General features: G+C 46.8%; 3 protein-coding genes and 1 non-coding gene across 8 annotated transcripts in view; 2 read left to right on the top strand and 2 right to left on the bottom strand.

Moving 5' to 3' along the window:
• MTIF3 (mitochondrial translational initiation factor 3) overlaps window positions 1-17,880 on the bottom strand; it is a 30,533-nt gene extending 12,653 nt beyond the window's left edge. Inside the window, exons 1-2 of one of the 5 annotated variants that reach the window (XM_083169872.1) lie at window positions 17,750-17,880; window positions 1,318-1,369 (exon numbers count right to left, since the gene is read on the bottom strand). Coding sequence is in view for 1 of the 5 variants with exons in the window: in XM_083169870.1 (XP_083025996.1) it covers window positions 17,750-17,760 (11 nt within the window). In the remaining 4 variants the exon portion in view is untranslated. Of the gene's footprint in view, window positions 1-1,317; window positions 1,370-6,260; window positions 6,280-6,377; window positions 6,528-17,749 lie in introns of those variants that run through there. The other 4 variants (XM_083169871.1, XM_083169873.1, XM_083169870.1 and 1 more) reach the window with 4 other exon arrangements.
• LOC146057977 (uncharacterized) lies at window positions 11,635-16,262 on the bottom strand. Its single transcript, XM_083169868.1, has 2 exons — window positions 14,956-16,262; window positions 11,635-14,583 (listed from the first exon to the last, which is right to left on the bottom strand). Exons 1-2 carry the CDS (start codon window positions 15,593-15,595, stop codon window positions 13,784-13,786), a joined length of 1,440 nt encoding a protein of 479 aa, XP_083025994.1. The 5' UTR covers window positions 15,596-16,262; the 3' UTR covers window positions 11,635-13,783.
• A 125-nt stretch (window positions 17,881-18,005) lies between the features above and the next one.
• RPL21 (ribosomal protein L21) overlaps window positions 18,006-23,882 on the top strand; it is a 13,955-nt gene continuing 8,078 nt past the window's right edge. The window contains exons 1-4 of the mRNA XM_083169875.1: window positions 18,006-18,083; window positions 18,854-18,932; window positions 21,557-21,618; window positions 22,124-22,236. Of these exons, the coding sequence (XP_083026001.1) occupies window positions 18,866-18,932; window positions 21,557-21,618; window positions 22,124-22,236 (242 nt within the window). The 5' untranslated portion in view covers window positions 18,006-18,083; window positions 18,854-18,865. The remainder of the gene's footprint in view (window positions 18,084-18,853; window positions 18,933-21,556; window positions 21,619-22,123; window positions 22,237-23,882) is intronic.
• LOC146061857 (small nucleolar RNA SNORA27) lies at window positions 22,269-22,401 on the top strand. The gene has a single exon (XR_014471301.1). It is a non-coding gene; the product is annotated as a small nucleolar RNA SNORA27 (small nucleolar RNA).

Raw genomic sequence — 23,882 nt, 5'->3', positions numbered from 1 at the left:
GCAGCCTGTGATTGGCTGCTGAGCGCTCTCTCAGCCAATTGCTGACTGGCTGAGAGAGCGCTCAGCCAATCACAGGCCGCCCATTCATTGTATGGGCTTTTTTTTTTTTATTCATTACTGACAGCTCCCGGCCGGCTCCCCCTGCCCGGCTCTATGCCGCCTGTGTCCCCCGCAGCGTCCCCAGCCCCCCCTGCTCCCTCCACCGCCGCCCCACTAGGTCCCAAGTCGGGTGGTCGGACGTGCAGCAGGTCCGACCACCCGACGCAGATCCGATGCGCACGGGACCGCGCATCGGATCTGAGGGGACATCAAAACTAGCCGATTTTGGTCCGATTTCGGCCAGATCTGACTGATCTGGCTGAAATCTGACCAAAATCGGCTAGTGTATGGGGGCCTTAAATGATTGCCACTTTAAAAAAAAAAACTGGAGATTTCTTACCAATTCTCTCACTCTCTGAATCTCTCATCCTACTAAATTACCCCCATTATATAGCTCATCTGCTGGAGTGTATTAAAAGCTGATGTCACAGATACAGAGGCTACTAAAAATCTTTACTTTTGCCACAAATATCCAACAACGCAAGTTTACACTGCTGGGTTCTGCCCTGGCAATGTTAAAGCTTATGTGCAACATGCACACTCTGGGCCTGATTCAGGGGCCAATGCAAATGGGCTGCAACAGTCGAGTAACGTACTGGACCCTACTGCACATGTGGAGTATGAGTCCTGTGTCAGGGTATGTATGCTGGGAGAGCAGACAGTCACTGTTTCACAAGTTTTGGAAAAGTGCCTAAGCCAGGGGTTCCCAATCTTTTTTGAATCACGGCACCCTAGAGCATCAGAATTTTTCCAGGGCACCCCTAGGCCCCCCAAAATGCAGAAAAATAAATATAAAATGAAGTAGACTGTGTTTATTTGTTATTTTTAGGTTCCATTATGTGGTAAAGGGCATAATGTGCTTCTGTTTGTACACATATTTTATTATTGGCAGTCACCAGCTCTGGTTTTGTCCATAAATAATTGATCATAAATAATTTGAATTGGTCCTGGACCACCAACCCGTGGCACCCCTGCAAGTGTCCCACGGCACCCCAGGGAGCCACGGCACACAGTTTGGGAACCACTGGCCTAAGCCAAGATCTCCGTCACTTGAGTGGAATAACAGAAGTTTATTTTATAACAATTATTATTTTGCTTAAAAAAAAAAAGAAACAAAAACACTTTACAAATGGAGACAACTCTCTAAACAGAAATTGTTCTTACATCAACAATAAAGCAGTATACATTATACAAATGGAATGGAATTAGATTACTTGCCTTTTAATTAATTAAGCCTTTGGGATACAATCAGTTGGTCATTCTTCAGCAGCTATGGATACATACAAACAACAAAATATTTTTGTTAAATACCTTTAATCCCAACATGAAGTTTGAATAGAAAAAAGTAATCTATGCGTACATAATGTTTGTGCAGGAGTCAGCCAATAAGGACCACCTTATCTGTCTAAAAATAACTACAATCACCTACACAATGTGCTTTCAATCCTTGTTAAATATTTGGACTTTTATTTATTTCAAGAGGATATTCTTGTAGTGTATTCAGCTACTTGCTGTTTTTCTTTGTGATTTAATTTAAATCAGAGATCCTTTAAAATAAAAATAAACCCAACCCCCCCCCCCACAATTCCTATAGATTGTAAACTTGCGAGCAGGGCCCTCCTACCTCTATGTAGGTCTGTTCCTACCCAGTTTGTTTTAGTACGATTTCCAGCTGTAACGCGCTATATAAGAAACTGTAAATAAATAATTCCCTGAATTTATAAGAATGACCAATAATACAGCATATGTTTAGGAACACAAAAGGGGTTATTCTAATTCACTTCTTCTGACAAATTCCTTCTTAGATGGACAAAACCATGTGCGCTGCAGGTGGGGCAGATGTAACTTGTGCAAAGAGAATTAGATTTGGGTGGGGTTTTACTTCAAAGTGAGATCTATATTGCAGTGTAAAAATAAACTAGTCAGTATTTTCCCTGCACAGAAACAAAATAACTCACCCAAATCTAATGCTCTTTGCACATTTTACATCTGCACCCCTGAAGTGCACATGGTTTTGTCCATCTAATACCTCTTTTACACCAAAAATCCCGGATCCGACCAGGCATTTGGAAGAAGGATCCAAGTCGGGTCGGATCTGGGATTTACTTCCATTACACTGCGGTGCCCACCCGCAGTGTTGATGGAGGCGGCGCTTGAAGATGACATCATGACTCCAATTTACATCGATGGGGGACGTACAACCTGTGGTCCGCAGGTTGTACGTCCCCCCATTGATGTAAATGGGAGCCAGGTCATCCGACCCGGCGTACCCATTTATACCGCCCTCTACCCAGGTCAGGACCTGGGTAGAAGTCCCGTGTAAAGGGACACGGCGTGACAGATTTACACCGCCTCTGACTCGGGTCTGACCCGCCGAAGACCCAGACTTTTGAGGCGGTGTAAAAGGGGTATAAGAAGGAATTTGTCAGAAGGAATGAACCAAAATAACCCCCAAAGTGAGGTGTTCAATTATCAGTGAAAAATCAAGGTTGTGTTTTCGCATTCTGTTCCCCAAAAAGCTGGTGTTTTGTTTCGCCTAAGGCAGGTGAAATAAGTACCTTCATTAGCCGCAGCTCACATCAGCTTTCGGGGGCAAAAAGGTTTCCCCCCTGTGATACAATTACCTGTGGTAAATTAGGATACCCCCCAAAGACAGATTATCAAATGAGTTTAAGTATGACAAAAAGTCACAACACTTATGGTATAAAATGGTGATAAACATGTACCACAGTGCAGTTGAGTGACTGTGCAGCTCTGTGCATGCAGGATTGCTTGCAGTAGAAACGGCAAGGTAAAACTATACATGTTCCTGGGTGAAGACTGGGAGGTTACCTGGTCAGGTCAATGCAAAATGCTGCAATCTACAATGCACAGCCGCAGCGTCAATGTTTAGAATTAGACACCAAGAGTGCCATATGCTGGTGTAAGCAGTAGCATTAGCGGCTGCTGACTCATTCACATATCAACCAGTCCCTATAGGGGAACTCAATTGTGAGGTAGATTTAGCAAGGTTTAAAGCCTTAAGTACCACTCGCCCACTTCGAATTACTGCAGGTAGGCGTGATTCTAATACACACAGAATCTTGGGGGGGGGGGGGGGGGGGGGGGCTGTGTGTGTGTGTGGGTGTGTGTGTAGAGGGGAAATGACAAACAAAAACAGTGTTCTCTCTACAAATCAATGTGTTTCATTTTCAGTCCTTCCATTGAGTGGGGTATTCAATTAGTGTTGAGTTTTGGCCTAGGTGAAAAAATACAACCTGGCTGAATTAATGAGTCTCACACTGAATGCAATTTAAGCAGTTATGCTGTGTACACACGGGGGCGATATGGGCTCTAATCGCTGGGAATATGGTCGCAGGCGACCATATTGCCAGTGATGGAAGTGTGCCCCAGCGATAAATCGCCGGGTGCGCGCTCCCGTTTTCTGCCCCATTGTAATCGCTGGTCGCAGGAGCTTGCTCCTGCGACCAGATAATTACCTCTGCGGCTCCCCCAGCAGAGGTTCCTTTTCATCAGCGACCATCTCTGGTCGCTGATGAAAAGGAGACACTGAGCAATATATTGCTCAGCCATATATTGCAAGCAATATATCTCCCCCCGTGTGTATGCACCTTAATGCTTATTTATTTTTACTCTAAAATCAATAATAAAATAAATTATAAAAAAATTATTATATAAAGGAAAAAAAATATTTTATAAACTATACAAGTATTCAACAGATTTATTTTTGGATTATTTCATACACCACATTAAAGCCACAACATTGTTTGATGTTTTCTTTGGAATCACAATATAACAAGTCAGCTTTTTAGGCTGTAATTTGTATCCAAGGGGTTTATCAGCAGAGTTCCTTGGATACAAATTAATACATTATAGTTACAAGTGGCCACTTGCTGTTTATACAAAATATTTTTTTTATATTTATATAGCTATAATGTGGTGTAGCAAATCATGAAATAATGCAAAGATATATCTGTTGAATACTTAAATAGATTGTTTATAAAATAATTTTTTCCTTATACGATAATTTTTTTGAATTTATTTTATTATTCATTTTAGAGTAAAAATAAATACGCATTACTGCTGAAATTACAGTCAGTGTGACACTCACAATTAATTCAGCCAGGCTGCATTGATGGTGTCTATTGAGTGAATACCACTTTTAGTAAATTGCAGTACCTCATCATCCAATTTTTGGATTTGGTTTAAAATATCCATTGAAATCTCACTTCAAGAGATATTGACCTATTTTTTGATTGAGTACAGACACAATTGAGGACCACTGCTATAAAGACAATATTCCCATAAAGCATTAATATAACTTAGCGCCAGACTTCATTTCTTTTTTTTCTCTAGGTGAAAAAATAGTAAATATTCGCCGTTTTTGGCACGCAGCCTATTCAAATGGGGGGCCCATTTTTCCTATTGTAAAAATTTGTCAGGAGCGAAAAACACCTGGATCAAAGAATTAGCAGAGCCACAATTTTTGCCACTTTTTTAAGGCAAAAAAAGCCTTCAAAAGGGTCGAAAATGGCCACAATTGAATAATCAGGGGTCGGATTAGTGCCGTTTTCCGTCTATGCAAAAAAACCACCACCAATTGAATACCCTCCCAAATAGCAAACCGCTATGGCTGTAAGAAACCCGCAACATAGGTTTTTTTTTTTTTCATTTCCAGCTGGCAATTTAAAAGGCCACTATGGGGGTTGTATTGAAACAATTAGCCGCAAGGCTTATTAAATAACTCTGTAGTACCACTTTTACACCAAAACTGCCGGGTCGCACCCGGGTTTTGGACCCGGATGCGACCCGGCAGTTGTTCCCTTTTACACCGGCGTCCCCCGGCATTATGCCGGTGAATTCAGGCCCTGAGCCGGCGCTCTGAGATGTCATTATCTCCAAGCGCCGGGAAACCCGCCGACCGTCACCCCCGCAACACCGCCTGACACCCCCACAATGACGACCGACACGCTGGGGGCAAGCCCAGCACCCAGGTAAGCTGCTGGGCTGCCCCCAGTCTCCGTGCATGAGGTGAATGGATGTCGCACACAGGCATCCATTCACCTCTGCTGCTGTCTGCATAGTACCGCAGACAGCAGCGGAGGCTGTACGCAGCCCCTGCCGAACCTCCGGACTGACCTCAGGGCGCTGCGGTCCGGAGGTTGGTGCTCCCTGATTGGAGGAAATGGGTCCCTGGGTCGGATGACCCGGGTTACCCATTTACACAGCCCCTGACTCCGGGGGAAGCCCCATGTCTGACCCTGAAAATTTGCCGGGTCGGACACCGGGTAACAGGACCCGGGTTATTATTATTTATTTTTGCCCTTTTACACCAAGCCCCGTCCCGGACTAAAGCGGCAATAATCCGGGTTGCGGCTCTGGTGTAAAAGGGGTATAGGACTCTCCTGGACCATAGCAGAGATATGACAAAGAAATACATGAATAACTATTCTATGTACTGAGAGGAGTATTAATTAGGCACTAAAGAAATAAAAATTGCTAAGCTACAAAACTGAGCCTTTTAGTTGAATTTTCACCTGACGGAGTTGCAGAGAAACGCACATGGGACCTTATTCTGGTTGATTTGCAAAGTTGCGAATCATTTAGGCGCGAGCTTCGCCGTGTCCACATCACTGTAAAAACCCAGCGAGGTGGAAACGCCATGTGCAGGGGGGTCAGTTAAATACTGACCATGCGAGCAGCGACAGCGAGCAATCAGTATGGTCACAGATCGCAAAAAACTTTGACTAATGCCCTACATGTCACCTGACAAGGCATGAAACAAGCACATGTATGGGGTGAAATTCAATTCAAACTACTGGTGTGTAATGCGGCGATACCCAGCTGCGCACATATCACCCATTTACATTAGTGCCAACATAAACCAGTACTGGGACAGCATTAGATGATGGCAGGAACCAAGAATGGCACACTGCACTAAACTGAATTCCCCCCATAGATCAATCGTATATTACTGCAAAACCCTCAGGTGAGGCCACCTCACTACTGCAGATGTACTCAGGTGTATCTAACCTGGTATATAACCCCGTTTCTAACCATAGGGAAAGGATACTGGTAATACATGCCCATGTACATTGCACACAGTGACTCAGTGCAGACAATGCTGACAGCTCTTGCAATGATTATGACAGTGATGTTACCAGTAGGCCTCAGTCATCCCCGGCCTCTCCTGCTGATCCACCCGCGGCTCTTACCACCCATGCAGATGCGATCAGTGCCCGCAGCGGGTGTCCCAATGGGGGAGCAAGGTGACCTACCGGGTACATAATCCACGGCCGGGCGCTACTGCAGACGGGCGTTCTAGTCGGCCGGTCACATGACGCCTACATAGTGCAGGTTATACTAGGGCGCATTAACCCTATATAAGCCGCCCCCTGCACACACAGAGGCGGATCAGCCTCGGCTCTCCCTAGCACACACGGGCTTCTGTAAGCGGATGTCTGACACCTTCTATACACACAACCAGCCCACACAATTGATATGTTTTGTGATTAAGGAGCACAATGCCATCTTCAGTTGGTGGTAGCTACAGGGGGCCAAAATCTGGAATGCCAGCCTAGTAATTCTGACAGCATCGCATCCCCCATGGAAACCTATGAGGGCTGCTGGTGCTGTTGAAGATGAAGATATGATATCCCAATATCTGCTGCAGTCCCTCCATAAATTTGGAAGATACCTAATATTTGCAGGTATCCCCTGATAAAATATTTTACAATAAATCAGCCTATAAAAGGAATAACTGTGCCGCCATAAACGAATTGCGGGCTATTGCATTGGCCCCAAGTATTTTTGGCAATATGAGAACTTAGGGCAGGGGTGGGGAACCTTTTTTGTGCCAAGGGCCGTTTGTAAGGGGAAAAAATCCTTCGGGGGCCTAAATGAAAAAAAATGATATTACAAATTGCTGCAGCCGTCCCACGCTCCGGTGGCTGCCGCTGAATAGGACTGACAGTCTCCGGCTGCTGTTGATTAAGTGGAATCTCACGAGAACGACCGACCTCTCGCGAGAATTCCCCTGTACTTGACAGTACTTGACTACCTGGTTGAAGCAGCTAGGCAGGAAGCAGCCCTGATTGGCAGCCCGCAGCCAATCACAGATCAGCTCAGTCAGTATGGAATTTGGACGCACGCAGTAGACCTAATGCAGGGGTGGGGAACCTCAGCAAAGCTGAGGGGCTGATGGGAGGGCCACTCAGACCGGCTACGGGGGCCGCATACGGCCCCCGGGCCTGAGGTTCCCCACCCCTGACTTAGGGGGTTATTTTGGTTCACTCTTTCTGACAAATTCCTTCTTAGATGTACAAAACCATGTGCACTGCAGGGGGGCAGATGTAAAATGTGCAGAGAGAATTCGATTTGAGTGAGTTATTTTGTTTCTGTGCAGGGTAAATACTGACTGCTTTATTTTTACACTGCGATATAGATCTTACTTTGAAGTAAAACCCCATCCAAATCGAACTCTCTCTGCACAAGTAACCTCTGCCGCACCTGCAGTGCCCATTTTTTTGGTTTTGTCCATCTAATGCTGTGTACACACGGGGGGAGATATATTGCTCAGCCATATATGGCTGAGCAATATATGGTTGAGCAATATATTGCTCAGTTCATACCTCCCAACATGACCCTCTCCAGGAGGGACAGAATGCTCTGTTCCTGGACTTCCATGTTCATTTATGATTGCCATCACCTGTTTTAATCAGGGTAATTGATAAGAAAGGTGTTTCAGCACAGGTGATGGTAATCCCTAAATTAAGAGGAAAGTCCAGAAACAGAGCATTCTGTCCCTCCTGGAGAGGGTCATGTTGGGAGTTATGCAGTTTCTACTTTACATCAGCGACCAGAGATGGTCGCTGATGAAAAAGAAACTGCCGGGGGGAGCCCGGCAGTGGTAATCAGCTGGTCGCAGGAGCATGTTCCTGCGACCAGCGATCACCACAGGGGCAAAAACGGGAGCGCGCACCCGGCGTTATATCGCCGATGCACACTCCCATTGCGGGCAATATGGTCGCTCAGCGACCATATTTCCTGTGATTTTGCACAAAATCGCCCCTGTGTGTACGCACCTTAAGAAGGAACTTGTCAGAAAGAGTGAACGAAAATAACCCCCTTAGTTCCCATAATTACATCTATGGGTACCATTGTCTGTGCTGTGTTTTTCTGTTACAGGTGATTAGAGCATTGCTGGATTCAGAATAATATATGTAACACAAACACATACTATTTAGCTGTATTTTGTAGGATATATTAAATCATACTTGCCTACTTCTAAAAAGTAGTTTCAGTGAGATACTAGATCGCGTTTTAAGTATTGGTGTGTACACACGGGGCGATATGATTGCTGGCGATATATTGCTAGCAATCATATTGCTCAGTGTCTCCTTTTCATCAGCGATGAAAAGGAGACACTGCTACAGGGGGGTACAGAGACGAGAGACGAAGGCAGGACTCGGAGGGAGGGAAAAGCGGCACAGGGCGGGGGGCAGCTTGCATGGTATGGATCCGCCTTCCCCGTGACGTATTATGGGGCTGTGTGTGTGACTGGCTACATGTGATGTGTGCGGTGTATGTGCTCAGCGGTAACGCGGCAGCTGCAGGCGTGGCCACACGGAGTAGCACAAGCATCCTCTGTTACACAGATATGGCCCCCGTACAGCGTTCCGTGCACGCAGCAGCCGCCGCTGTGTATGTGTCACGGGGAAGGGGGGAAGAAGCAGCAGCGCTGATCTCTCCGACGCTGACATCCTGCTCAGCGCCGGGGGAAGTCGCTGGTCGCAGGAGCATGCTCCTGCGACCAGCGACCATTAAGGTGCGTACCCACGGGGGCGATTTTGTACAATATCGCGGGAAATATGGTCGCTAAGCGACCATATTGTCCACGATGGGAGTGTGCACCGGCGATGCCGCCGGGTGCGCGCTCCCGTTTTTATCCCTGTAGTGATCGCTGGTCGCAGGAACCTGCTCCTGCGACCAGCTGATTACCACCGGCAGCGACCATCTCTGGTCGCTGATGAAAAGGAGAAACTGAGCAATATATTGCTCAGCCATATATTGCTCAGCTATATATGGCTGAGCAATATATCTCCCCCGTGTGTACGGGGCTTTAGGGAGTGCACACGGGAGCGTGCAGCTGGCGATTTATCGCCAGCAGCACTCCAAATCCCTGGCCATATGGTCGCTCAGCGACCATATTCCCAGCGATTTCACCCAATATCGCCCCCGTGTGTACACACCTTAAGGATGGCAATTGACCATCGATGATTCAAAATCATTAATGGTTTATGGCTGATGTCGTATACTTTTGCCATCGACGGGGAAGAACCAGATGGTTTCCCTCCATCGATGACACAGCAAAACCAATGTTTTTCTTTCTTTTTTTTGTTATTTCAAAGTGTTGGGACACTGAGCATAGCTCCGCCCCCCAACACATGTGAAGCCCCGTCCCCATGTTTTGATTGGCCCACAGGCCAATCAGTCAAACAAAATGGATGACCATTGATAGGTAACACTATTGTCATCCATTGCATAGTTTCACACTATGGCCAGTTGCACTATTGCCATCAATGGCAATGGAAACGATGGCCATCCCTACCTGTAAGGCATCACATGAGTTCCTTTGAAGGGGTGTACCACATTCTACCCAAGGGACATGTCTATCTCTGCCCATGTCTACTGTCACTCAGGTGTGTGCCCTGCAGTGGCAGGTAAAAACTAAAGTACAAAGCACAGTACTGGCTACACACTGATATCTCAGTAACCATTGCACTGGAGTGGAGAAGGCCAGTGACACATTTGTAACACAGACACATCCCAGTGACACATTTGTAACACAGACACATCCCAGTGACACATTTGTAATACTGCAAAGTCAATGGGCGTTTGACATTTGGCGCTCAATAAAGTTGGGGTTAGACACACAAGGTGCCTAAACCGGACCAACTAATGGTCACAGCGAGAAAAGGTCCTGTTTGGGGGCCGAAATGGGTGTCTTTTCTTGTCTTTAAGCACGCTACCCCCAGGGTAGTGATCTGAAAATATATGTGTGTGCCTGCCCGGAGCCAGAAACATTTGCATACTGGTGGCTGGCACATACAGGCGCCCAACATTTCACTCCTCCCCCATAAAGTGTAAAATCGGAGCCCTGTGTCATGGTTCTCAAGCTACTCTTCAAATTGCTCATTCATGGCCAAACTCAATTACAGCAGCACTTACTAACGGCTTGTAATTCCTGGATTATGTGCCCCATGTTATTAGAGCCCATGGTAAAATTGCAGCAGCACTTAAGGTGGCTTTTTGTTTCCACCCTCCTGAGCTGGGAATGGAAGCGTTTCACGGCTTCCCGGGGCTGCCCGACGGCAGTTAACCCATACCCTGGACAATTGGCCCAGAATCTATGTGTTACCGCATGTGAGATGCAGGTATGTTAACTCTAGCTGGTGGAACCCAATAGAAGCTTATGGGCTCCTCTCCGCAGCGCTGCTGTGTGAGGGATCCAACAAGGATCCCTCCTAGTATGCCCCCGTGGCCGCCAGCATCTCTGGGCATGCGCAGACGGACACCCGGGTAATAGACCCAGAGGTCCTGGCAGAGGCAGCGATTACAAAGGGCAGCTCTAGAAAGAGCTTCCCTTTGCATTGATATGTACTAACATATGAAATGAGCATCACGACGACAGGTGGCGGGATGTACCCGAGCTGATTGGCACATCCTGCCCACTATCTGATTGTTCTACATTACACATCTTTCAGGACAGATTTGTAAAGCCGCAGATGATTGACTGCTTTGACTTATGCTTTTCAAATATAAATGAGTTTAGGTGTCAGGGATTAGGGTTAGGCACAAGTGGGTAGGGTTATTATGGTCAGGCTGCGGGGTAGTTCTAGAGTTAGGCTGCTAGAAGGGAGGTTTAAGGGAGGGCAGGGGGGAGGGTACCATTCATAGTTGATCCCTGTTAGTATTCCCTCCTACGGGCTGCCGGAGCTGCCAATCTTCCGTATGTATCCCATTACAGGGATGCCATCAAGTTAACAATTGCAATGTTGACAGTCATAAGGATGGCACCAGAATGATTTGCACAATGGCGTTAGGGTTGCGTTGCAGGAGAAAGGGAGTTATTATTATAAAATTTTAATTTTAAGGCACCACAAGTAGTTTGCATCACCGTACAGAGGGCACACATTAGAACAATACAGGGTAATTGCATAACAGTGACCAAAGCAAAGGTTCTCTCTGATTGGCTCCCATCATCACGTGTTGCCACTAGTGATGCCCATCTATGCTTTGAACCATCATTTTCAGTCAATTGATACCTACCATTGATAAAGACCATTGTTGGTTAACCATTGGATAGACAATACTACATTTTTTATTTGACACAGCATCTGGTTTGTTACATTGTATTATTTAATATTACATGAAACGGGTTATTGCACCACTTCCAATATTTACACGTTAAACCCAATCCACCCAAACCCCATCCTGAGCCATCAAAATATACCTGCTTTGTACAAGCCTCATCCTTTTTTTGGTACATTAATACCATGTTCTCATTGCCGCCCCTGCAAAATCCCGGGTTTTTCTTGCCGGGTTTTTGGCGGGGCACAGAGAATGGATACTTTTCTACCCCGTTCATACAGCACCTTAAACCCGGGAAATTCCCGTGTATGACGCGTTCACACTGCTTCCCCTGGTCTGCCCTGCCAACAAGTGTGTGAATATAAAAGCAGCTTTGATTGGCTGTTGAAAAAGTAGCTGTGATTGGCTGTTTTAGAAAGCAGCTGTTATTGGCTGGCTGAGGATGATGTCATATAAAGTGGCCTGTTTTTTCCAAGCACACTGCATTGCTGGAATCATGGCTGATGAGATGCTTTTGTTTTGCACCATTTTGCTGTTTCATGCAGCAAATGAGAGCTTGCTGCAGCTGCTTACATTGTGCTACCTTGCACAATGCACTTTGAAGAGGAGGAGAGCGCAATTTCTTGCTGAGAGAGACAGTGCTCGCCTTCATTATGTGCGAAGGAGAAGAGCTTTCATCACCTCCAGCGTTACCTCCATATTGAGGTTCAGCACATCCAGTACCCGGCGAATGTGGACCAGAGACTGCTCTCATGGCGAGGTATTTTGGTCTACAGTGGAGGGTTATGAGGATGACCAGTGGATGGAGCATTTTCGCATGTCACGTGGGACCTTTCAGTATGTGCTGGACCTTCTAACCCCTGCACTTTCCAGACAGACCACAAACTGCAGAATACCCATCTCACCTAGAAAGAGACTAGCGATAGCGCTATGGTGGTATGCTACACCGGGAGAATACCGCACAGTCGCCTGCTTGTTTGGAGTGGGGAGATCCACTGTATGCACTATAGTCCATGAGGTGACGCAGGCTTTGCTGGAAGGACTTTACCGTCGTTTCATCACCTTACCTCAAGGACAAAGGTTGGACGACATCATCGCTGGTTTCCTGCATCGTGGATATCCACAGTGTGCTGGAGCTATAGACGGTACACACATTCCTATTATTGCCCCCACAGAAAACCATGCGGATTACTTTAATCGCAAAGGCTGGCACTCCATAATTCTACAGGCTGTAGTGGACCACAAATATTGGTAAGTACATTTTTTTATGATAATATTAAACTGTACTTTGCGTATTGCTAGGGTAACTAAACAGAAATCTTAACACTTTATATTTTCAGCTTCACTGATGTCTTCATTGGCTGGCCTGGCCGTTCCCATGATGCAAGGGTTCTAGCAAATTCGGACCTATACCTTATTGCTGAGGAGAAGCAGGATGGCTGGTTGTTCCCTAGAGAGGTAAAGATATGTTTTTGCATGTTGCAGTTGGGATATTTTTAGTGTTATGTATGCATGTATGTATAACCAACGTACCACATGTATTGTTGTTTTTCAATGTCTCTCTTTACACCGGTAGAGAAAAGTGGCAATCTGAATAGCATACTTGTACTCCAAGAATTCCATATTGTAACTCTTATTTTACTTTGCAGAAATCGAAGATCATCGATGGGGTGGAGATCCCAGTACATATAATCGGGGATGCAGCATACCCATTACGACGATGGTTAATGAAGGGGTTCACCCAGCGCCATCAACTTACCCCGGAACAAATTGATTTCACCCACACCCTCAGTTCTGCACGAATGGTGGTAGAAAATGCCTTTGGCCGTCTAAAAGGCCGTTGGCGTTGTTTAATGAAGCGCAATGACATTGATACCAGCTTCATGCCTCATGTAGTTGCTGCCTGCTGTGTGTTGCACAACATATGTGAGTTTAAGAAAGAACAGTTTCTACCAGAATGGACCGTACTGGAGCCTGAGGAATCAGATCACTCTGCAGATTCTGAGATGTATGAGGGGACAAACACATGTGCAGAAGACATTCGCAACACCATTACCAATAACATATTTGCTTTAACCCACTAGTGTACTATAGTTTTTAATTTTCAATAAACTTCAAAAACATTTCTGTTTGTTTGTACATATTTTATTCATATGTACAACATATATTTTTTTAGTTAAATAGCATAAAGTGTACCAAAAATGCACATAGAAAAATATAATAAAACTGTAATGACAATACCCAAATGCCTTACATAACTTCTGTACAGGCCGGGTGGGCAGACAAATAAACAAAAAGTCAATAAACACCTCTACAGCACATGGTAGCGGGGGTTTTCCTTTCTTGGAGCCGTTCGATTCTCCGCATGACTATGTGGACCAGCCGCATAATCAAGGCAGTGTGGTGGAACTGTGGGAGGCTGAGTTGCACCCGGTGTACGCTCAGGGAAATGGCAGTGATTTGCTGGAGGCTGAGGTGTCCCAGCAGCATACTCGGGGCACTGCGGAGGAACTGGTGGAGGCTGAGGTGCACCAGCTGTACGCTCTTGGAAATGTCGAGGATTTGCTGGAGGCTGTGGTGTCCCAGACGCATACTCTGAGGAGTGCGGTGGAACTGGGGGAGGCTGAGGTGGACCTGCTGTACGCTCAGGGAAATGGAGGTCATTTGCTTGAGGCTGAGGAGTCCCAGCAGCATACTCAGGGAAAAGGTGTGACATTGGTGGTGGGTGAGGTGTGCTGTATGGCACCATGTTCCCCTGGGTTGGGCCTACAAAATTTGGTTGGCCTGCGCTATACATTGGATAACCATACTGAAAATTATTGTGTGGTGGCTGGGGCAGTGCATGGCCTTGTGCCCTAAATAGACTATTAAGGAACTCCATCTGCGTATCTCGGTTCTCTCGATTGATACGCTCATGCATACCAACAATGGCAGTAATGAACGTGTTCTGTAGGTCACGCTCATTGTCCATAAATCGCTGCAGACGAGCATCTTCATGAACTTGCATCGAATTATCCATTTCCTTCAGGTGTTCAAGCATTACGGTGGTCATTGCTTTTGTGGCTTGTTCCATCTTAGTGGACCTCTTTCTTCTCAGTGGCACATTATAAACTATGGGAAAAACAAACAACACATTACTATACAAGACTATAATAATGTTACTTCTCCTTCTACCCAAAAGACATTGTTGGTGCCCATGCACTTGGAAAACCATCTGTGCTGAAGGCTAGATATCAGTAAAACCTTAACTTCTCATTCAGACGTGTTAGCAATGTTGCTGACAGGCCTGAATCAGATCCCCTCTGCACAGATGCATGTGGATGTTAAATTTCAAAAATACTTAAATAAAAAAGCAGTGTTGGCACATGCATGCTTGAGGCCTTTTCCCTCCTGCACTCTTGCTACATGCTGCGACATATTTCTTTAATAAACAAAAATATAGTACTGTGTAATAATGGTGTGTGTAAAAAGTTATAAACTTACTGTTGGTCCGCAACTTTGGACGTGCACTCTGTGGCAATGCTTCAAAGGCTGGACTTCCTTCAGCAGGTAGTGATGATGCAGGCGTTGATGGTGGTCGCTGCAAAGGTGATGGCGGATGCTGCACAGGTGAAGAGAATGCCGTGGGGCCTACAGCTGAATTGTGGGAGTTAAATGATGAATCCAGAACTTCACATTGGGCTTCACCATGGACTGAGCGGGAATCCATTTCACTGTCTGTGGCCTCAAGGTCAATGGGTGACGCTGCTGCTGCTACTGCGTTTTCTTCACAGACACTTGCTGCACTGCCAGCAAAACTGCTGGAGGAGGACAGTGATATGGGATTAGCCAGTGCAGAGTTCCCAAAGATGACATTACACTGGTCATAAAATGGCCAGTCCATACGGGCACCACCACTCTTCCTCCTGTTTAGGTCATGGACCTTAGCATACTGCTTCCGCAGGGCTTTGAGTTTATTCACTACCTGTTGCTGCGTTTTGACGATGCCACGGGCAGACAGGATTTTGGCGATGTTGTAGTAAACAACGGAGTCCTTCACTGTGCCGGTCACTTGCTTTTTTATCTCCTCCTCTCCTCTCACTGCTAGCAGCTCGAGCACTTCCTCATCCCTCCAGTGCGACATGTCTGCTCTCCTCGACGCAGCATATGGACGTCAGACGCAGCATGAAATGGACGTCACGTCACATGATCACATCCGCCAATGAGCTTCTTTTTTTCCATCATGTTTGAAAAACCCGTGTCTGCGCTGTTCAGACTGAAGTACACCCGTGTTTTACCCAGGAAAAACCCTGCAAAAAACCCGTGTGTAATTCCCGGGGCATAACACCCGGGAATTTCAAAAGGACGCGTTCACACTGAGACACGACACGGGAAATTACCGCTCGCCCTGCCAAATACCCGGGTTTTTTAGGCAATGAGAACGGGGTATAATAAAATATCCAGCTGTCCCATTTCCGGTACACAGAGTTGATGCAGGGGCAGATGGGGCAGAGCCAGAGGCAGATGGGGCAGAGCCAAGATAACATATAATTAGATTGCGCCCCCTAATCGGGAAAATGATGTGATTAGGCATATTGAATGAACTGACTAGCATAGAATAACATCATTAGGCCCTGCCCCCTCCACACGCAGGGACAGGGGACACACTGTATTTATCTCCCCATTCTGCCCACTTCCCTGGGAAGAGGAATGACCACCCGGTCGGCAGGTGGACTAACGAATAATCAGGTATCGGAAGTGTAGGAAAGTACAGTATGTACGGTAGCAGTGGTTCCGTTCTCAAACCCAGTCCTCAGGATAACAGTTCATGTTTTCCAGGTCACCTGTGGATTTTAAAATGTGACAGTCTCATACCTCCTAACTGTCTCACTTACCGCGGGAACGTCCCGGTATTCAGGGACGTTCCCGCGTCCCACCCAGGGCCACCATTGTCCCGTGGTGGGGGGGGGGGGGGGAGCAGTTGGGAGTCCCCCCAGCCTGGCGGAAAAAGAGGGTGCGGCCGGACAACGTGTCATCCTGCGAGGTCACGCCCCTTTTTAAAGGCCACGCCCCATTTTCGGGAGCATGCGCGGCCCGATCTCCCCCTTCAAAAAGTTGGCAGGTATGCAGTCTGTAACGTACCTCCCAACTTTAGATTAGCGCTAGGCGGGACAGTTGCACGCGCCTGAAATTTGGGAGCCTAGTGGTAAGGGCGCATGGCCTATAAATAGCATCACTCCTGTGAGGCCACGCCCCCATTTTGCCACTGTGGGGCCTAACCAGCGGTCCCCCTCCCGTCCCCCGGAAAGATGGGCAACCCTCCCGGATTCATGGGGACCCTCAATGCGTCCCCCGATCGCGCCCGTCTTTCTCCGACCTCTGCATTTAAATGCTGCAATCCGCAGGTCTCAATGGAGGGGGTGGGGCTAAAATGGCACAATCGCCCCCTCCACCCAGATCCGTGAATTTGGCTATTTGACATCCTGGGGGCTGTGGCTTAATGAAGGCACGCTCAAGCCCCGCCCCCCGAACTGCTGCAGAAGGCTTCTCCCAGAGAGGAGATTCTAAAAGTCGGCAACCCTATACCATACTTGCCTACCTGACCCTCTCCATGAGTAAGAAAATGCGGTACTTGTTTAGTTTCACGGCGGCAGCATGGCCGCGCGCTACTTCTGGGTCTGTGTCCCCTTGCGGAGCTCGGTGGCCCGCTATGCTCGCCACACTATCTAAAATCAACTCCATGCGAACGTGGATAGTGGGGGTATGAACTATCCTCGTTGGCATGGAGTTTCTTTTAGAAAGTGTGGGGAGCGCAACCTGGAAGTAGCGTGCGGCCATGCTGCCGCTGTAAATCTAAACACGTACCGAAAATGCTCTGTTCCTGGACTTCCCTGGTAATGTGTGATTGCCATCACCTGTGGGGAGCTGGGTTATTCATAAGAAAGGTGTTTCACCACAGGTGATGGCAATAATGCATGGGAAGTGCCGGAACAGAGCATTTTCTCCCTCATGGAGAGGGTCAGGTAGGCAAGTTTGCGGTATACAGATGGAGCCACACTCATCTGTAGCACCGGCACACCGAGAAGATCTCTATATATAAAAAAAATGTTAAGAAATAATAAAATAGTTCCGGGGGCAAGGCAAGATTAATGACACATTTTACACAGATCCACTGCTGTACTAATTATTGTACTTTCTGTCAGTTGAGAAGCACTCATACATATTATATAACAATTGTGCCGTATACGGCATGGAACCCATGCAAGCAGGTGAGCCATAGTATAGTAGCCATATATACCCTTTTGACATCACGTGGTTTTCACCTTACAGGGCGGTCTCAAACTGCCAGCAAGTAGCCGCCGCCGCCGCCATGACGACCTCTATGGGCAAGCCCTTAGTTAGCTGTCCAAAGTACTGCCACATGCTCATGTCCGGTGCACGAATATTTAGTCACGATTGGTTTTGTCCGCCGGCTTCTGCCCCGATGTATACCGTGCTGTGGTGTACCACCCGTTACACGGCGGTCGCGAGTGTCAGGCCCAGCAGGCAGTGTGACGGGCAGCCCCGGAGGGGTGATGTGAGGAGAGGCGGGGCCACAACGCTCTCTTTCCGCTGGACCCGCCATCTTGCAGGTAGCCGCGTGAGAACCTGGCTCCCGGTAATACGGGGATAATCGCCTCATTCACCGGTTTGGGCGCTATACCGGTGGCCGCAATGTTGGGGCGAGTGCCCCGGGAGCTGGCCGTGTGCGGTCTGGGGTGCGATGAGGCTGTTACTGGGCCGGTGTGGGAGTCGGAGCGACTGTGGTGTGTGCGGGCGGCTGCGGCCCGGCAATGTGTGCGTGGAGAATCCCAACCTGGTTCCCCCTTTTATCAAGTCTGCTCTGCCTCCCTGTGACCCTGCGGGTCACTGGTAACATGCCCACAAGTGGATGATGTCTGCAGTCTCTACAGCGGCCATACAGTATCACCCACTGTCACTGGCCTTTAATATAAATGGGGGAGGAAGCCCAGTGGGTTATTTGTTATACCAGGGGAGCTACACATACCAACATGCCCTTCCGGTATATTGTTACGATATAGTAAAACTGAGGGCATGCTGAGATCTGCAGTCCCACAGCAGCTGGAGTGCAGTATGTTGACTGCCCTTGCTAACTGGGGCTGCCATCAGTATTCCTGTTTTCCCAGTGCATGTATAATGTGGTGATTCTCCTGTCACCGTACATAATAAATAAACATTTGCTTATGTTCCAGAACAACTTTCTGCTGGCTGGGGTTTCAGGATTATACACAAACTTATTTTTTATAGTTAGAAGCTAGAGCCCCCTGTCACCTGGGGAAAATGTTCACTGTTCTCTGGTGCATGGGGACAGCAATGACCCACTTCTCTCTATATTTTTCAGTAAGGTGCAAAAATGACGAACACAAGGGGTAAAAGGCGTGGCACCCGGTATATGTTCTCCAGACCCTTCCGCAAACATGGTAAGTAAAGCTGTCATTTTTAATATGGTCCATCTGATGAGGTCCTGGAAGGTCCATATATATCAAGTGCACCCCACCTACTACTGCTCCACCCAGGATATTTGGCCTGCAGTGTTCTGTGATTGACACCCCCCTAATTAAATATATTGAGTCAAACTTTTGTTTAAAAATGTTTATTTTCCGGTATTCAGTAGCGAAGTTGGCATTGCTGCAATCACATGGCACTTAGCAATTGCAAGGTAACACACTGTTTAGTGCAGTGTTTCATAAAATAAAAGCTTCAGTGAAAGTGCTGTTTTAAGCTGAGTCCGCACCTAAAGATTTGTCTGGTTGGCCAAAATTGTTTTTAATCAAAATCTTAGTGTATTGTCTGAGCAACTATTTATTTATTCCCCCCCCCCTACATCTGCCAGATGCATTGGACAGTAATCTTTAGGTGTGTACCTAGCATTTGTCACCACTTATGGATTTATGTAATTTTAGGGGGGCCGGCGGTATTCAATATTGGTTAATATTTCCGGCAGGTGGAAACATTGTCCGTTTTTTGACATTAATAGTTTGCATTCACCTGTTCAATGTCAAGGCCATTCCTGACTGTCAGTCTGAAAGCACAGGTATTTGTGACTAATGCTGGGTACACACCAGGACGACTAGGGCCCGATCCCCTCAATTTAGATCCAATTCCGACCAATTGGATGTAGATTGTGTGGTGATTGGGCCCTTTTCTGTCCTGGTGTGGACCGATACCGATCCGATGAGCGGTCCCGCGGGTCGGTCGTTATTGAGATCCTACCTGCTGCAGGTAGGATCTCAATGACGACCATACAGCCGGGTGCGGGTCGCCATCGGATCGGACCCCCCCCCCGCGTCACTGTGAGCGGGTCGGACGAGACACTGACGACCCGCTCACGATGTGCATCGTGAGCGGGTCGTCCTGGTGTGTACCCTACATTAGTCGCAAATCCCTGTGTGCGACAATACCGCTCCTACTATAAAAAATGTTGGATCACGGTGGTGGCTGGCATCTCGCCAGGGAGCCTGTCAGCAGTGGCCCCCCCTTAGTGTGCTACCCTTGATGACAGACACTTGCTGTGAGGTTATACTGTGCATACGCTTATATTGCTAAATGTAATGTGAATGCAATGGTCTGTTGGCTAGGATCTTAGCTGAGGCACTAGGTTGCTGCCACCTTTGATTCTGTGTCCTGCTCCCTTATGGTGAGGTGACTTATTCTTGCTCAGGGTCACAGGTTTTCCCTCTGCTTGGTAAGTGGCCGCAGCAAAGGCTTTTATATCAGGGGATTAAAAACTTGTCTATGTACTTGTCTCAATTCTATTTGTACCTGGCCAGTCTGGAGTGAGGACAATTCAGGGTACTTTCCTAGCACGGTGCCCATCGTATACCATAAGCCATACAATGGGATGCGATGCAAAGTTGCGCGATGTCAGACGATGTTATACAATTTAAAATTGTATAAGCACCCTAATGGGTTTTTTCAATGTTAAATGGTCCCCCTATAAGATTATTAATTGTATAAGCACCGTACAGGGTGCTAACCCAAAGCGCGGCGAGGGGTGGCGGAACACGTCCTCTGACTTTTTCATACCCCCACCATCCACGTCGGCGTGGAGTTTATTTTAGATAGTCTGGCAAATGGCCGCGAAATACATGTAAAGTAATGTGTCCCCTCGCTGCACTCGCCACGCTTCAGGCTTGGTGGCTCGCTGCGCTCGCCACACTATATAAAATCAACTCCACGAAGACGTGGATAGTGGAGGTATGAAAAGGTCGGAGGATGCGCATGCCACACTTCGGGTTGCCGTTGATAGTGGGGGTGCATTTAACATTGTAAGCACCCATTAGGGTGGTTATACAATTAAAAATTGTATAGGGGGCCATTTAACATTGAATAAACAATTAGGGTGGTTATACAATTTAAAATCGCATCGCATGCGATACAATGCATAAGATTCCATACAACTGAATATCGTGGGCGCCGTGCTAGGAAACAAGTACCCAATTCAGTTGTCCTGGCATTTTAGCAATAAGTTAGTACGGAATGGTTTGTCACCTTCAGGATTTCTATAAACCAATCCATTCATTGTTCTTTATTTTTGTATAACGCTGTGAGAATGTCTATGCGCAGTATTGACATTTGGCCTTCCTGTATTGCTGTGTATGTAGCGCCACAAGATAGATCAATGCTATTAACAATAGCACAAATTTAGTTATAGTTCCCAAACACTCTCCTCAAGGCACCCTAACCTTCCAGGTTTAATGATATCCATTGTGAGCAAGATCTGGCTAAATCAAATTTGCCTGAGGTCTTTTTTAAGGTGCCTGTTATAATGGTTATCCTTTAAAACAGGGATGGGGAAACTTTGGCCCTCTAGCTGTTGAACCACACAACCCAGAATGCCCTGCTATGGATTTGCTATTTAGCCATGCAAAAAATGTTTCAGGGCATTCTGGGTGGTGTAGTTCAACAGCTGGAGGGTCAAAGGTTCCCCATCCCTGTTTTAAAAGGTGGTTTACTGAGTCTTGTCGGTTAAACTAGCAGATTTGTGATTTCTGATCATTTTTGGCTTTCACACTTAAGTTTTATTCAAATTTCTGCTTCCCAGGAGTGGTTCCCCTGTCAACATACATGCGCATCTACAAAAAGGGTGATATTGTGGACATCAAGGTAAGAACTTAACCTCTTGGGGTTTCAGTTTCTTCGGTCATGTAGTGAGGCTGGAGTCACACTTCAGTATGAATAGGAGAATAAAATTAAATGCCAAATAAGTGACTTGGTGCTCTATGATGATCCTTCTCCTTAATATTTACTTTCTAAGTAAATATGATTCATACATTTCACCGGTTCTGAGAGCATGTACAAGCTTGTGTGTTTTTGCACCGAAATGGCAGTCCTGTTACATTTTTCTGATCAACCCAGCATTTATACCAAAAACTGTCCCTGTGGTGTCCAGTCTTTGTTCCTATTGTGACTGCCACAAATAGTGTTCTCTAACTCTCCACAAATAGTGTTCTCCAGTGTTACTGTAATGGGAACACACTAGTAACTATGGTTACCTGATGATGAAACAGCGTTTGATCAATTGTGCTATGTTTTATTAAGTGAAAACTTGAGTTTGTTTAAAAGTGAAAGGAGATTAGAGCAACTCTTTAATACATTCCGATTTTTCCAGGGCATGGGCACGATCCAAAAAGGCATGCCGCACAAATGTTACCATGGCAAAACGGGCCGTATCTACAATGTAACACAGCACGCCGTCGGTATCATTGTGAACAAGCAGATCAAGTAAGTGGCTACATTTTTGGTACTTTGGTTCAAAAGCCCTTCTCACTTTACCATGTAGATATGCTGGTATCTATATTGGTCATTCTAAAGGGCCATATTAAACCTCCTCTTAAAACCCAAGCCAGATTATATAATTGGCATTGGATCCTGTCAGGGGAGATAATCATATACTTAAACCTGAATATAATATTGAATTTGTTACCGCTGCATATGTATGTCTGCATTACTGGTAAGCAGCCCAAGTGCAACAGTGACCTTATTGTTAGCCCATGATTAGCCTGCGGCAGGTAGGATCTGTAAAAGATCCATTCAACTGGATACAGACTCCGATCGGATTGGGATCATATTGGATGCAGATCGTGCGACCATCACACAATCTGCTAACGATCTACTAACAATCAGGATCGTTCTGGTGTGTACGGGGCCTAAGTTTCTTCACGGTGCCTTGTCTGCAGTCACTGCGTTGCAGTAGCTGCTGGGCTGCCCAATCAGCAAGTGGCAGGGTACAAGGATGCAGAGGGTCGGCAACATCACTCTAATGGGCCCTACATACAGGCTGATTCTGTGTCTGTCAGCACACAGCGCTGCAGAGTGAGGTGTCTGGGTCAGTGTTCCCTGTTTAGAACATTGGCCCTGACTGATTAATAACCAGTGGGGCCATGCATTTAAATCACTATTTTATGTGTTTTGAGGCATTTTCTGAACAATTTAGTAAACTTGTAGGACCCATTAGATTGGCAAGTGCTGGAAGCTTATCCCAGCAACTGTCCAATGAAAGCACAGCTTGGTCACATCTGATGAGGCCATGCCAGGCAAGTGTTTAAGAGGTGACTTATTAAAGTGTCCGCTTCAGGAGACTGCCAATAAATGCTGTAAAGCTATGCCAGTTAACAACTAATGAAACTTCTGTAATTCCTGTTGGTATTTGTACCTACATAGTGGCTGTGCAGTATGCAAACTGGCTAGCTTAATGCCTTAAGGCCCATACACACTTAACGATTTTCAGCTGAAAATCGGTCAAAACAGCAGTTTTGACCGATTTTCAGATGAAAATCGCCCAGTGTGTATGCCTCCCAGATTGGCGACTAGCGATGATGCGCGCTCCCGCATCATCGCTAGTTAAGTGGTTCATCTGCTGGTTTTACCAGCAGATGTGGCGATGATGGATGGTTTTTCATCCATCATCGCCATGTGTGTACGCTGCCCCGGGCTGAAAGATTAACCACTTTCAGCCCGGCGGCCCGCCCCGCTGCCTCCCCCCGCCCCCTCGCCAGTGTCATATACTCACCCTGCTGTGGTCCGACTGCACACCGCGCCGCCCCGCTCATCATCTCCTGGCCGGCTGGCTGCTGCTGCAAAGCCCTGCAGCCCCTGCTCCCTCGCTGATCACCCAGCCAGAACACAAAGCGCTGCTGGCCCCGCCCCCCGCCTTGCTCAAAACGGAGCACACCGCTGGCCACCAATGTTAAGTCAGTAATATATACATTGCTGGCACAGGTCAGCAATGTATATATTACTGGCACCACTGTGCACCAATGATTATTAATTAGCCAGTAATATATACATTGCTGGCAACATGCCAACAATGTATATATTATTGTCATCACTGCCCACCAATGTTATTCATATGCCAGTAATATATGCAT

The sequence above is a fragment of the Crinia signifera genome, chromosome 2 (genome assembly GCF_055691185.1).
Source record: "Crinia signifera chromosome 2, ASM5569118v1, whole genome shotgun sequence".
NCBI lineage: Eukaryota > Metazoa > Chordata > Amphibia > Anura > Myobatrachidae > Crinia > Crinia signifera.
This window is presented reverse-complemented; position numbering and strand designations above follow the sequence as displayed.